This window comes from Trichogramma pretiosum, unplaced genomic scaffold, assembly GCF_000599845.2.
Source record: "Trichogramma pretiosum strain Unisexual culture from Peru unplaced genomic scaffold, Tpre_2.0 scaffold17, whole genome shotgun sequence".
Lineage (NCBI taxonomy): Eukaryota > Metazoa > Arthropoda > Insecta > Hymenoptera > Trichogrammatidae > Trichogramma > Trichogramma pretiosum.
In genome coordinates this window covers 1,988,577-2,003,771 of record NW_019641225.1, presented here as the reverse complement: position 1 = coordinate 2,003,771, position 15,195 = coordinate 1,988,577, and the positions used below count along the sequence as shown (strand labels likewise).

The 15,195-nt window shown below is 40.4% G+C and overlaps 2 protein-coding genes across 2 annotated transcripts; one reads left to right on the top strand and one right to left on the bottom strand.

Annotated features, from left to right (window-relative positions):
• Nucleotides 1-1,423: 1,423 nt before the first annotated feature.
• Nucleotides 1,424-2,535, bottom strand: LOC106649100 (chymotrypsin-like elastase family member 1). Its single transcript, XM_014366372.2, has 3 exons — nucleotides 2,104-2,535; nucleotides 1,739-2,029; nucleotides 1,424-1,661 (listed from the first exon to the last, which is right to left on the bottom strand). Exons 1-3 carry the CDS (start codon nucleotides 2,494-2,496, stop codon nucleotides 1,434-1,436), a joined length of 912 nt encoding a protein of 303 aa, XP_014221858.1. The 5' UTR covers nucleotides 2,497-2,535; the 3' UTR covers nucleotides 1,424-1,433.
• Nucleotides 2,536-12,689: 10,154 nt separating this feature from the next.
• Nucleotides 12,690-14,144, top strand: LOC111693497 (zinc finger imprinted 3-like). Its single transcript, XM_023458196.1, has 3 exons — nucleotides 12,690-12,731; nucleotides 12,805-12,919; nucleotides 12,993-14,144. The coding sequence occupies exons 1-3, from the start codon at nucleotides 12,697-12,699 to the stop codon at nucleotides 13,974-13,976; spliced, it is 1,134 nt and encodes a 377-aa protein (XP_023313964.1). The 5' UTR covers nucleotides 12,690-12,696; the 3' UTR covers nucleotides 13,977-14,144.
• Nucleotides 14,145-15,195: the final 1,051 nt, after the last annotated feature.

The following is a 15,195-nucleotide window of genomic DNA, read 5'->3' as shown; positions in this document are numbered from 1 at the left end:
GAAGCACTCAAAAAATCTGAAAAAATTCAAGGTTGTTTGGATTGTGGAAAAGTATTTTTATGAATTTTTTCAGATTTTTTACTTGCTTCATGTCCTCAGAAAAAATATAGATCGAAAATGGACGTTTATACCGGAAGTGGGGGGTAGGAGAGGGGAGGGGGTCTAAAAATTTTTTTTTGGGACCTTTTTGCCATGTACTATAACATACCAAAAGCGCGTCAAGATCGGTGACATACGTGAGCACGGTTTTGTAAGAAAGTATTATTTTGACCCATATAAATATGGACACGTTGAAACATACGTGTTGATAGTATTCATTATCACGACTTCTTCAAATAAGTGAATTCTTTTATGAAATAATATCACGGTGATTGCACACTTTCGGGTAAGCACTATTTTGGAGACGGCAAATATTAATACTTCATATGTTTCATTCATTGATTTTTACATACAATGCTGTGAGCATTGTGGGGTGTAAAAAATAATCAGAAATTTTTACACTGCAATAAAAGTGAATTAATTTGGGTTATTATCACCGCTGAATAAGCACTCTTAAAACTTAATTGTAGTGTCATGATTACCCTATTACTGAAAACATTCGTACAAGGAATTCTATCGTGAACACTTGAAAATAATTTAATAAACTGACAGTAACAATCAATATAAAAGCCATTATCAATATAAAACAAAAAACTATCCAATAATGATTTTCTAAGATGATCGCAGAGTAAATGGGGACACATAAGCTTCTTTTCACTGAATTATTTGTGGATATCCAATTTATTAGTGAAAATTTAAAAATTGGTTCTATAACAAACCCCACGAAAACAATTGTTATTAAGCCTACAAAAAGGTATAGTTATTCGTTTTTATGTTTCAGGCAATGATAGTTTTTTGATAACTCAGTACATCAACCACAGGAAAATAAATATTTTGAACAAGATTTCATTAGACAAATCGGTTGACAGATCTGTAAAAATTTAAACACACCGAGGTAAAGTAAAGGACATGATGAAACTGATTTTGGCATTTTCCAAGATAATTTTTTTCTCAGCGCTAGTTTTGAATTTTCTCCACATAAGTTCAGTTGAATCAAAGTTGCTGTAACCTAAGGTAGAATGTTCCCTTGATTAAAAAATGGCTTTATAATTTCTCCCCTAGTCATCACAAAAAAATATACGTCAACAACACTATACAAAAAATGCTCAAGTAAAACATGAGGGACTAAACTCATAGCGGTTTTATTATTATTACTATTTTTCTATTTTTATTAGAATCTTAAACGATATTCAATAATTGGTAATTATAAAAGAGTCACCATTACACTGATAAGTTTTTGGCTTACGAAATTAACAATACAGATTAAATAATAAATTGTATTTTTATCATTAAATCAAAAATTCAATCAAGGGAATCGTGTAGATTAATTTTTATTAGCAATGAGGAAAATCGGCAAAGTTATAAGGGCTGACATTCGTGGACGTTGAAACAATCGTATGATCAATGTTGTGGTTGAGAATCTTGTCTATGAACTCCGCATGAGCTGAAACTCTGGTGTATCTAGCGTAACTTCCACAGACGGGACTGCTGTAGCTGCTCGCTACGCCAACCAGGGTATGGGGGTTGGTCGATTCATCAACCAATGGACTGCCGTCGTCTCTCTGAAAAATTTTCACGATTTTCATGTCAATGCGTGACGACGTTTTTCAGAAATAAAAAAAAAATATGTCAAACTTACGTAACAGGGACCCTGCAGATGACCTTGGTCAATGTGGTCGGTGCCTTGGACGCAGATCTGCGCCAACGGGCAGGGCTCCGAACCTTGGGGCACGGAGTTGCCACGAGCCGGGGCCCATTTCAGATAGGGACTGGCCGGCTCCGAATCGACGTGTCCGGGTTTTCTTTTCTGCTTGGAAACGCCAAAGCCGAGCATGGTGGCGTCGAAAGGTGATGCCGGTGGGTATGAGAATCGCTGCGCCACTTGAGCTCTACCTAGTCCACTGGCTCCGAGTGGGAATGGTTTTGCCAACTGCAAAATGAAATGTATAAAGTATGAACGAGCATTTAAGAAAAAAATACAACAATTATAAGATTTAAATATACCTTTAACACTGCAATGTCGTGAACCGATTGACCATGTTTGTACGAGTTCGGTATCCATATCTTAACGACCGGCTGCTGATGTCCGCTCTCCTTGTCCTCGAGATTCGTCGTTCCGGCCACGGCGACGATGGGCTCGCGAATGAAATCGCGATTGGGGCCGGGTCGCGTCACGCAGTGCGCCGCCGTCACGACGTACACCCCGGTGACGAGGGTGCCGCCGCAGAAGCTCACCGTGCAACGGTCGGCGCTCTGCAGAATCTGCAGGGACACGTGATACTTGAATCGGCCCTCCTCGGCGAATCTGCTGCCGACCATTCTAGGCTTTCTTCCATTTGCCCGGCCTGCGATGAGACACAAGCCGAGGAAGAGGCACAGGATCGAGCGGGTCTTCATGTTTGATGCGGAGATGGAGAAACTAGACTGGTTTTTAAGTTGGTAAGTTATTTTCGAGACTTCTTTTGTTCTTACTGACGATTTTCGACGTTTATGAAATTTTACAGCATGACATTGGCTTAGCAATACTTATATTTTTTAATGAGACACGACAATTTTGCGTGTTTTTTTATCGAAGTGACGTCGAAGCTATAAATGTAATAATGAACACATTATATACTTACTTACTCTCGTTGAAATTATAGATTTATTTTAAAAATATTTAAAAATGTTTTTTCTAATCTTGATAGTCAAGCTCGATGTCCGTGCTATTTAAAAAGACCAAAAATATTTTAAATTTATGCTCACATTTACACTTCTTAGTTATAGACAAACGTCTGCAAGTCCTCGACCCGACGCGTTCGCCAAAACAAACGACAATGAATCTTGACTAGATTTTGAATAAAAAATGTACGAGTATAGCCAAGAGCGGTTCGGACAACGATTAACTAGACATCTCGGTTCAAGGTCCTCTTGGATTTTCGCATTTTTTTTGCCAGAGTGGGGAAGTTGGTCTATTCGGTCATTCACCGCGCTCGCAGTACGTCTAACGTTTTTCTATTCATTGTTTGATCTATTCATTCGAACGCAACATCAAGAAGCTACATACATCTATTAGCTCTACAAATGGTGAAAGCGTATTTCAATAATATATATATCGTTTTCATCGTACATTGGGAGCGCGTTGCCAAGCCGTATCTCATTTCAGTATAATTTGTAAGTTTCTATCGAGTGGGAGAGGTTTAGTCGATTTGTTATTAAATGGTCTCAATTCAAACGAAAGATTCGTGCATTACGCAACGGTTTTTAGATTAGTTAATAATACAAGTAGAAGTGTTTTTTAGCATTGTCATTTTTAATATTTATTATAACTTTTTTAATAAAAAAATGAAGAAATTCTTAACACATAGAAGTAGCATAATAACCAAAAAATGACAATAACAAATGTTTTTAAATAAATCGCGCTATTGGCATGTTTCAGGGATTTTACTGCTACGGTTATAATACAAATATCAAGTGAATTTTAAATAATCAGAAAAAATAATTTCAATTGTCTATTTTAAAAAATTTCGACTCGTTTTCAATTATTTGAAATCTCTACTACTAGAGGGCGAGTACCTTCATTTATAAACCTGCAAGTGGCAAAGTGCAGACAATTGTATACATCAAAGCATAGTTTTCGATTAATTTGAAATTGTATATATTGCCAACAGGTGGCGTGTACATAAATATTTAGAAACTCACAAGTGATTAACATTACATTCTTATATAAGTGTTTTGATATTAGTAAGTAACCTGTAATCATCGCAATTTTTGCCCAGGAATTTATCCTCAAAGATTCAGTCCCTAAAGTGTCCTTAGGATCCCACAAACGATGCGCATTGCTTCTTTCCAAAAGTTTGAAAATATCATTCATCTCGAGTTGTTGCAAGCACAAACTTCGCGCATACAAATTATGAAATATGTCTTCGATCGTCCATTTTAACATGATTGAAATTTATATATGTTTTTTTCTTGTTCAAGAAAATATTCAGCAGCGGGGGTAATGGACGAAAAATGACGAAGAGACGGCGCCGCGCGTTTGGTAGAAACAAAAGAATCAGAGACGAGATGGAATAATCCTACGTCCGCCAAAAATGTAACGCACGCGTCGTCTACGATAGATGGCAAAAATTCACACGAATGGATTCACGAGCACATGCACACATCGCGAGAGAGATAGACAAAAAAGCTCGCTGGCGCTGCACACACACACTCGTGTGGGTGTATATTATTTATGGAAAAAAAGCAAAGATTCGTGATGCACAATATTACACACGTACACACATACACACACAAATAGACAGGGTGGCGGTGGCGATGGTGAAACGAAGCGAATACGTGCTAGAAAAAAAATGAGAGCGAGGTGGGTACAGAAAAGAATGAAGAATGCGAAAGTCGAAGAGTAATGGTGGAAAATAGAGAATCGCAGATACAGCGGCATCTGCCCAGCTCTCACACCCTCTCACGCCAACGAGCTGCCGCTACTATTACTGGTACGTATATAGCACGTACGTAGGTGGCAGCGAAAGAAGCATCAGCGAAAAGAGAGAGAGAGAAAGAAGCAAAAGGGTAATAAAAAAATTGAGAACAGAGAAAGAGCCGTATCAGGCGTTGAAAAAAAGAATCAACGTAAAAACAACAACAACGACAACCGAGAGAGCAGCAGCAGCAGCAGCCCCGGAGCTTATATTCGTGGATAAATTCGGGGGAAAGGGTATTTATATATATATAGGAGCCCCAGCCTGGTGAGCGAGAGAAAGAAGAGCGAAGATAGGGTGACATGCAGCTAATCAGAAAATGTAGGAGTGCCCCGGCACAGGAGAGCGGAGCGGCGGTGTACTGCGAGAGAAAGAGAGACTAATAGAGAGTGAAAAGGCATCAAATAAACAAACAGCAGCAGCGGCGGCGGCAGTGTGCGGGTGTCGACGAGGTGTATATCTCTTCGCTGTGTAAGTGTGTATGGGTGTGTATATACATCGAGAGGGGTAAAGAAACACAGTTAGAGAGAGGATGGCTTTCGGGAAAATCGCGAGAGATAGGGGGCTATTACTACGCTATACCGCTCGGTCGGGCGCGCGCGCGGGGGGGTCGCTGCTGCTGCTGGAGAGCTACAGAGCACCGCCCCGGCTATTAGAGGGTCGTTTCTCGCTTGCTGCCCTCAGCTGCTGCGTCTCTCTCCCTCCCTCCCACCCCGCTATATAGATATATAGAGCTTGGGCTCGCTGCCTGCCTGCGCGCCTCTAAACATCCACTCGCTCGGTATCTCGCCTTTTATATGCTGCTGCCTCGTTGTGTGTGTGTTTGTATCTCTCTACTGGATGCTACTCGCGTTCGTCGTCATCGTCGTCGTCGTTCAGAGAGTCTCTCGCTTTTACAACGCGGATATTCGAGGCAGCAACAACAGGCAGTAGCAGCAACCCTATGTTTTGTCCCTAGGCTCGTTTAGAGCCCGAGGTTGCAGCAGCAGAAGCTCGCTCTCATTCCATCGTTCTCGCGGGGATGCACACGTACACATATAACAGATACACACACGCACATGGCTCCATTCTCTCGTTCTCGCTTTCGACTCGTCGCTCTGCTACTGTATTCGACGCTCTCTCTCGCATTGTGGCTTTTCCTTGCGTGATCTCTCTGCGGTGTTTCCGGCAACACTTGCGCCCCTGTACATACTATATATATACGTATATATCTCTGCTGCCGCCTGCACACATGCCCGTGTGCGTTCATTAATACTTTGATGGCTCGTGGTCAAATTTTCGATCGCCGCGCACGCTCGAAATTTAGGGAATTAATCCATATATACCTTCTCTTCGTCCCTAATTCCTTCCATCGTAGGCGGTAACTGCATAATTGACTCGAAGCTCTTGCGAGGATTATAAAAATTCACGAGCTAGCTGTATCTCGGCTAAAAGCTCGCGTAGTCGTCGTCGTCGCTTGTCTCGCCATTAAAAATTCCCCATCCTACCACCTTGCCTATATAGCAGCTTCGGCATCTCAGAGAGTATGTGTAAGGGTATATATTGCACCTATAGTAGCGCGAGCATATTATCCATACCACTATATATAGTTGGGTTTTAAACAAGCTTTCCTCGACCGAGCTTGACACTTAGCTGTTCTCTGTGTGTATATAAGTTGTACCTTAAACAAAAAGCAGCATACGCACGTACTTGAAAGACGTAAGTATATACACAGGTGTATATCTACGCGCGTGTGTGTGTGTGTGCGTTCAGCTAGCTCGTGGATCGCGCGCGCAAGTGAGAGAGAGTGAGGATTCATAGCGGAGCACAGCCCTGAAGGACTTGCTGGTTGCCATGGGTTACCTGCAGCAGCAGCAGCACCCCGTGTGTCGAAAGGGGGCGCAAGAGAGCGAGCGAGGCGATATAGGGGAAATACACTGGCTCCTGCTCCGCTGCTGTTGCCTTTAATAGCGTATCTTGCCTCTCTCGCGAGCGACGAGCTCCTATATAGATATAACATGGAAACGCCGTCGGGGCTCTCTCTCTCTCTCTCTCGCGTCGGGATCATCCATTCCCGCCCATATGTCTCTCTCTCTCTCTCTTTATATACGTCTCTGTATATACAGCATCGTCGTCGTCGTCGTCGGTGATGGAGGAAGACGTGTGCAATGCGGACACTGGATTGGGTGGCAATTCAGCGGTCGTCTTTTTGCGCCCCTTGTAGCTCTCTCTACTACTACCTATATCTATCTCTCGGGCTATGCCGTACGTTACGTTTATACCATATAAACACCCATACATACATACAAGCTTTTCTTTATCAGCTACCTACGCGCCGAGCTATGTACTACTACTGGTACTACTTCCAACCCTACGCAGTACGTTGTAACCTTTGACATTTGTAGATGGGTACATTATACTTTAGCGCAATTTACTTCGACTCTTTTTTCCACTTATATAATATACTCCCCTGGCGCGCCTATTTATTATATCGCCGCGCGCGCGTGCGCTTCGGTTAATTACTTTTACCTTTTTTTTCTTTATTCATTCGTATAACGGGTATCGACCGATGAGTGCACGCATCCTGTGACTTTTTCTTTTGACTTTCGTGCCTTTCTTTTTTTTTTTTTATTTATTCATCGAAAGCTCGAAACCGTTGGAAACTAAAATAGGCATAACGCATCAGAGAGAAACGAGCGAGGGTAGAAAGAGAGGTGAGAGTTATAACAGCGAGAGAGAGAGAAAAAAAGAGATAAACTGAGGAGAGAAGCAGAGCAGTCAGACCGTGAAATGCGTACGTGCTGGGAAATGATCAATTCGTACAAGAAAGAAAAAGGGGGAAAAAAGCATATGAATGTACGGAAGGGGGAGGAATCGAAATAATCAAAGCGAGGAAATGGCTATCGGTCGAAAAGTCCCGCGTACCTATACATATAAATATTCCACGTTGATCGCACGTGCATACATATCCGATGCAAGACGAGCTATGTATATAGAGTGCATACAGCGATGCCATGGTGCTGGTGCATATGTATACGATCTATAGTAGCTGCATCCATACATCGCCAGACACTCGGTATAAATAGTGAAAAAAGAAAAAAAGAGAGAGAAGAGCCTCGGGGAAAAAAGATAATAGGAAGAAAGGCATATCACGCGCGCGCGAAAGGGCGTGAGATAAAAATATGAATTTTTTCCTCGTTTTCTTTTTTTTTCTGCCAGATACCCGCTGCTGAAAATAAAAAAAGTTGGTCGAGATGGAATGGAAAATGGGAGCGGAGAAAGGAACGAAAAAAATTGTTGCGAGCTTGTGTACGTGTGTATATTATAAAGGATCGAAAGAGGAGGAGGTGAGTCATTGGAAAATAATAAATAAAAATGCGGATCGAGTGAGCTTGAGCGCAAGCTCTCGCGCGTATATTTACAGAGTTGATCAGCGCTGTATAAAACAGTTAAATTGACTATAAATACGAAAAATCTTTTATTTTTTTTTTTTTTTTTTTTTTTAATCATCATCATCGTTCGTCGGTATACAAGTATAAATTATCACGATTATTTAATAATTTCCATTTGTATCGAGTGATATAATGTCACTGGTATACATACACGTTTCGATTTTCCGCGCGCCCGAATCGAGGTGAAAAATTAACGCTCGCTCGAATTTTAAGGATTCCAGAACACGCAAAGCAACTCGGCACGCGTGTACGGCAATATTATTATAAATAAATCAACGCGTATTTTCACGGCGATGAATATTTTGTGTAACGACGCGGGCGTATTCTCGAATTCCCGCGTGCGAGCGCGCACGTATTTCGGAGCTTTTGTTTTATATCAATTTACAATATCTGCCGGAATAATTTTAATTAATAGCCGCAAAGGGTAAATATGATTCGTTCGAAAAATCTCCGATGTTACGTGTACAAATTTGTAAAGAAGCCACAGATCGAGGCTCCATCAAATACAAAAGAGCGCAAAGAAGTCATTGCGGATATCTTGTTGAATTCAAAACTAAAAAAAAAAAATAAATAAATAAATAAATAAAAACTCCACAAAGAAAAAGAATCGTGCGGGGCGCACGTAACGGCAAGCTATTACACAGCCGAAGCGACGCGAACGAACGAACGAGCAAGCGCAGCAGCTAGCGAGAGAGAAGAAAAGAGAGTCAGGTCGTATAACAAGCCCGGTGAGCTTCGAGCCGTTGTGTGCGCGCCGTTGAGAGTGAGAGAGAGAGATAGTCACGCGCGACAGCTCGTCTAAATGCTAATGGCTTTATCGACTGTGACTCTGAGTCCGGGGGCTGTGTGCAGCGCAGCTCTCTCTCTCTCTCGCTCTTTCGCGAGCTTTCGATTTTTTCTCCACCCGCCCAGCGAGTCGTCGCGAGCTTTTTTTTACCTTATATAGCATGTGCGGTCGATGCATCGGTGCATGGTGTATAGACACACCTGCGAGTATACACGTATCTATACGCGCGACGCGAGTTTTTTTTCTTGCCGATGCTTCGTATAAATATATACCGTAGGTATAGATATACCTTTTTTCGTTGTTTTCATGCACTCGCGCGAGCGTGGAATCTTGTTTACATTTTTTTCATTCCAGCGGCAGCGGGAGTGGCGTACGAGGACAAAAGAAGTACCCGCGTAGATATACGTCAATTTTTTCTCCCTCAACGGTGCGTAGTATACACGAGACACGTATTTATACATAAATAATGTATATGGATAATAATAATAATAATAATAACAATGATAATCTAGTTTTTCTTTCGGGTTGAAAATAATTTTTATTTTCGTTTTCTCGTTTCGATACCTGCATCGTTAATGAATGTTGAATAAAATTTATTATTTCAATCGAGTTAATTCGAGCGGCATACATCATCGACATCATCGATTCGAAACACCGCAAGTATAATATAGAGACTCTACGTGCGTGCGCCTATTGGGTATTTTGCGCTCGGCTAAGCCTCCCCGGCCGCGCGCACATGTCTCTATTTATCTATCTCTCGCGCCTATCTGACGGCATTTATCATCGATTAACTTGTAAATAGCCAATCTGATCTTTCTTTACGTTCATGTACTTGTGTGCGAGTGGGGGGTACAGTCGAGCGAGCACGCGCCATTATATATACGACGACAGATGCGACGACTCAGCTCGAGTAAGTATATATGATGGCAGTGCATCAAGAGATCGTTCGATGAGCCCAAAAGCTGCTTTAGGAAACCTGAAAAGGGTTCACGCCGTGAACTGTGGGGATAAGATCTCGTTTTTTTTTGCTTCTCGTAGTAATATGTGTGTGTATGTATTAATGCGAAGCTCGTTTTGATTGCTGCTTGGAAATGGAGAGTTTTATATACTATGGATCGAAGGCAGAGCAGAGAGCAGCTACTATATAAGCATTGTTAATTATGTCACTGCTCGCGTGGCGCAGGAAGAAAAATGAAAATGTTCAGGAGACGTTTAATCAGAAGTTAACATCGAAGGCAGCGGCGACGCCCCTACAGCTTAAACGTACAGAGAGAGAGAGAGAGTACAAATGTCTTTTCACACATCCGCAACACGCAAAATCAGAGATTACGTCTCTTTCTTTCTCCTACTATACTGTATAAATAGTGTGCGCGTATAGTGCACGAGGCAATATAATGGCAAGTGCGCCCGTGATCGACTGTAATATGTGCTTCTTCGTCGGACGAGTCCTGGTGTATAGCAATATAGAGCCTAACATGTTGTGCTGCATCTCCCGTCTGTCCATCCTATAAATGTAGCTCGTCTGCTCATCAGTGGCGCGTTCGCCAACTGGGAGCTGCTTTTGTGTTTGCATTGACGACTGGTCCGGTGGGGGACATATAAGTAGGCAAAGATCGATCATCTCGCGTTACGAACGTAGCTATTTTTTTTTTATTTTTTGCGGGACACTTTTCTGATTTTACCTCGACAGTAGCAACGAAGGATATAATAATTTCGGAGCGCGTAGATCGCGGGTGGGTGACCTTTAATATTACCCCATGCGCACGCCTCGTTAGCCATACAATATAGATATAGACCTCTCGAGTTTATATGATATAAATGTAATAAAGGTCCCGCCGCCGCAACCTCGTCGTCTTTTTATCGAGCCGTTCGATACGTTTTGTACAGCGAAGAAGTGTATATAGTATATAGGGGGGTTCGCGTCGCTCTCTCTGTCTCTCTGTATGATAGATAGGCGGTAGGTGACATATAAATCGTTTAGTGGCTCCCGAACGCGCCGCTATACAGGACTTTTCGATTAAGATCGCTGCTCGTCTCTAGCCGAAAATTGCCCTGCACACACAACGTCGTCGTCGTCGTATGGTCGCCACCGCCACTAGTGGGTGGTTTGTTTTTACGACTCGGTGCTGTAACAGCAGCAGCAGCAGCTATTTTACCCTTGTGCAGAGTGCTAATGGACCTATGGGCGCGCGCGCGCTCGCAAGCCCTTATTATTAAATATCCAACTGGGTGGGCGTTGTGTTGTGAGTGTGCACGCATTACCGATCCTTAATCATCGTTAATCGATGATCCCCTCCTGCAAATTTAAGAGTAAACGTTAGATATCGAGATTTTTCAAGTACGATTTCTGATCGAAGAATTATATAATGTAAGTCGAGAGTTTTTCCAGAAGGGGGAAGGATGCAATAAGCCGTAAAATAGGCAATTATGTAAAATATTCATGGGCGAATTTCATATTCCCTCGCACATGTCATGCATGAAGTCTGTACACACAACATCCTTTTCGCGCGTGTACATACTCGGTTCACGTAATACGTTCATATGCGTACTTTAATGCCCTAAATCGTGTGCTAGGCACACATGTGTGATACACGTATACATGTGGCGCAGGTCGAGCTCACACGAGCGTCCACGACTCGAACTACTGCTTCGAAATTATACAAGTACAAATCATTATTATAATGCGCGCAAACGCACACAATGCTCGTGTACGTATACTTATTATACGCGTATAGCATTTTGAAACTGATCGTTTGGCTCTCGTCGACGTCGTCGTAGTGTACGCGTGTCGCCTCTAGGATACGTGTGCATATAAACGAATATATACAGATGCCTAACCCGGAGCGCGCCCGAATCGAGTAAGAGAGAGAGAGCGAGAGAATAGGAACCAAAGTATAATAGTGTCGAGTTTCCGTGCGTCGGGGCTTTAACGGGCCGTCGCCGAGTCTGTAACAGTAGACGAGCTGCTACTGCTGCTCGTCGAGGAGTGCATGGCTCGGCAGGCATCTACACATACACACACGATTGAAGCGCGCCTGCTCACGACGGGTTGTTTAGGGAAAATCGCGGCGTTTTATTATAATGCATGCGAGCGAGAGAGAGAGAGATTTTTAGCCTATGAGCGATACTTATAAAGGCAGCTAAAGAGCTTTGGCGCTTGTACGTACATAGTTCTATTTTCTGTTTTTTAATGCTAGTTACGAGTGAACGAAAAGGAGTGTATATCCTGCGGATATCGGACAAAATGCGATTATCGCACTTGCATTTCTACGTTTGGCACGCATAATAATATGCACGCATTATGCTTTTTCTTCTGCGTGCCCCTTTTTTTATATATTTATTGTGAGCTTGTGTACTTGACGAGGGCAGCGACGAAACGATATCCCTCGTACATGTCTCGAATGGATCCGATTCGATTATCGCTCCGACAATGCCTCGCGACATTGCGAGTGTAATAATACCCATCGATTCGTTCTTCGAGAATAAATTAATCTCGAATGAGTCACGTTGAAGCTTAAGTACTTGACTTTTTGAATTTATATGTATTTTTATTTTTTATGGAAAATTGTAATCGACGAGAATTACGTGATTTGAAAGAGCTGCGGTAGAAATTAATGGTCGTCGAGATTAAACTATAACTTAGGTTGAAATTTATGAATGATCGATTTCAATATCGCAAGAACTTGAGCTAGCTGTATAAAAACTAAATCATGCTATTTGAGCATAGAATTTTCTGTATTTAGAGATGTACATACTTTTCGTGCGTCGATAAGTTACTTTAATAGTACAAAATAATTGTGTTCTATTATGTTATCTTGACCAATTTAAAATTTCAAATCTTAGTTAGTAAATATTATTGAGTTCTGTTAGTGAGTATTACTAAATGAAATATCAGTCACAACCGAAATTCTAAGTGAATAACATGGAATCCTACGATTTATTCAACGGTGCTGTGAGGTGATTTCTATTACACAAATGAAAGCATACAAATATTGAGAAATGAAAATTAATTTTATCGGATATTTTCCAGAATCAAAAAAGAGCCCGTGGACGAGTCATTTACAGTTAATGATGGGCACGAAGTAACTGAAAAGACATCCACTATCCACAACTTTGAGGCCTTTACAATTAAGCAGGAGAATTCGGTAAAAATTAATAATTTTATAAAGCTGTTATCGTCATGATATTTTTATTACATAACTTTAAATTTTCTGACAGACTCACAAGCTTCAAAAATGTGACGAAAATCGTAGAATTGACCTAGACGATTTGTCAATTGAATTCGAATGTCAGGAAGAGAAACCCAAGTTTAATTCTTGGCTGAAAATTGAAGATAGTTCTGAAAATTATTTTCAGAAAATGAGCAGAGATTGGACCAATAAAAAAGATGTTAAAGAAGAACGTGTGGTAGAAGTGAAGAAAGAATCTGTTGAAGATAATGCTGACAACTTAGTTACAAATGACCAAGGTGATTTACGTAGCCAAAAGAAATTGAGAACCAGCATTGATACGAGGCCTAAATGTGTTATTTTTTCTTGTCATACGTGTAAAAATACATTTAGACATAAGATAAGTCTTAAACGTCACATCGCATCAGCTCATGAAGGTATCACCCACGGATGTGATGTATGCGGAAAATCATTTGCTCATCAAGGCAATCTCAAAAAACACATTGATTCAATCCATAATGGTGTCACCCATGTATGTGATCTATGTGGAATGATATTTACACGAAAGGATAATATCAAAATCCATATCGATTCAGTGCACAACAAAAGAACTCATGAATGTGATCAGTGTGGAAAGATATACAGAAGAAAGGATAATCTCAAAACTCACATCGATTCAGTACACAGTAAAATCAGGCATAAATGTGATGTATGCGGAAAGACGTTCCCATATAAGTTTTATCTCAAAATCCACATCGATTCAGTGCACAACAAAATAACTCATAAATGTGATATTTGCGAAAAGAATTTCTCACAAAAGAGCAATCTCAAGATCCACATAAATTCGAAGCATCGTGGTATTAGACATTCTTGCGATGTATGCGCAAAGAAATTCACACGAAAGGATGACCTCAAAGTCCACATTGAAGGATTTCACAATGGTATCAATCATTCGTGTAATATATGTGGCAAGAAATTTTTGCGTAAGCGTAATCTCAATCTGCACGTCAAATTGTCGCATCGCAGTAACTAAAAAGACTGAAAAATCTTAAAATGCATATCTAGATACGATGCATATAACAGTGTTAATTTCGCATGATATGTATAAGGACACGATGACAAATTAGTCATTTCAAACTTTAAGTGACGATGCAGTTAGCAGTGGTACCAGCCAGGAAAGTAGAAATTATATCAAATTAGAAAAACAAGCCTAAACTCGATATTGAAGCAGTGTGTATAAACATGTTCTAATGCACACTAAATAAGGATTGTATTGCAGTTTTTTTTTTAATTTTTTAAATAATTTTATTTCAAATACTATACATGTTAATTTGATGCAAATTTTAAGTTATATTTAATCAAGTAGTAATTACATTTCTAAACTGTATTGAAATATGAAAAATTTGAAACTAAACTTAATGAAATAGCTTTTAATAAAGAGAAGCTAAAAAATGTCAAAGAAATTAAAAGTTTAATTTATTTCAAATATTCTATCAAAGTAATATGCTAATAATATTATAAATCTCTCTAATTGAAATTAATCAGTTTATATGCATGAAAAAATTAGAATCATTAAAAACTCGATACAGCTACACTCAATTTACAATTCGCAAAACCAACATCACATCAAATGTGAAAAAAAAATCATAAACTGTTAAATATTTGGTCAATTTATTTAAAGGTCAGCAACGGAAAAATAACATCGTACGCTTCAAACAAATGCAATTAGTTTATCAGCTCGACAGTGGCTCGCAACACTTCGAGTGCAATAATTTTCATCGATTTGTCCATTTCTTGTAAATTGACATCATTCTTTACTTAAGCTCTTTTTTCTTGTTGTTAAAAAAATTAATCGAAAAAATAACCTTATCCAAATGAACCGCAGCAAAAACATACTCGTTAGTGCAGTCACTGTTAATCGTAATTTTAGGATTCGCATCGCGACGTTTTGAAATTGTTCGCTGGTACGCACAATGGCTGCGACGATGAAAACAAAAACCACCCCCAGCACACTCGGACTTGGCTGCAGAAGACACGGGTGCATCACTTGTGCTAAGTGCCGCACCAAAATCAGCGCACGGTGCACCTCACAAATATAAGAGATCATGTAATGCGCTATTATCATTCCGAGCGAATGCGCATTATAAAAATGAAAGCGAGAAGAAGTATTTTTTGAAGATCGTAATATTTTATTAATCGTGCGGAGAGTAATATTAAAACTTCTTTAATTGTACAGTTGTTTTAAAAAAAAT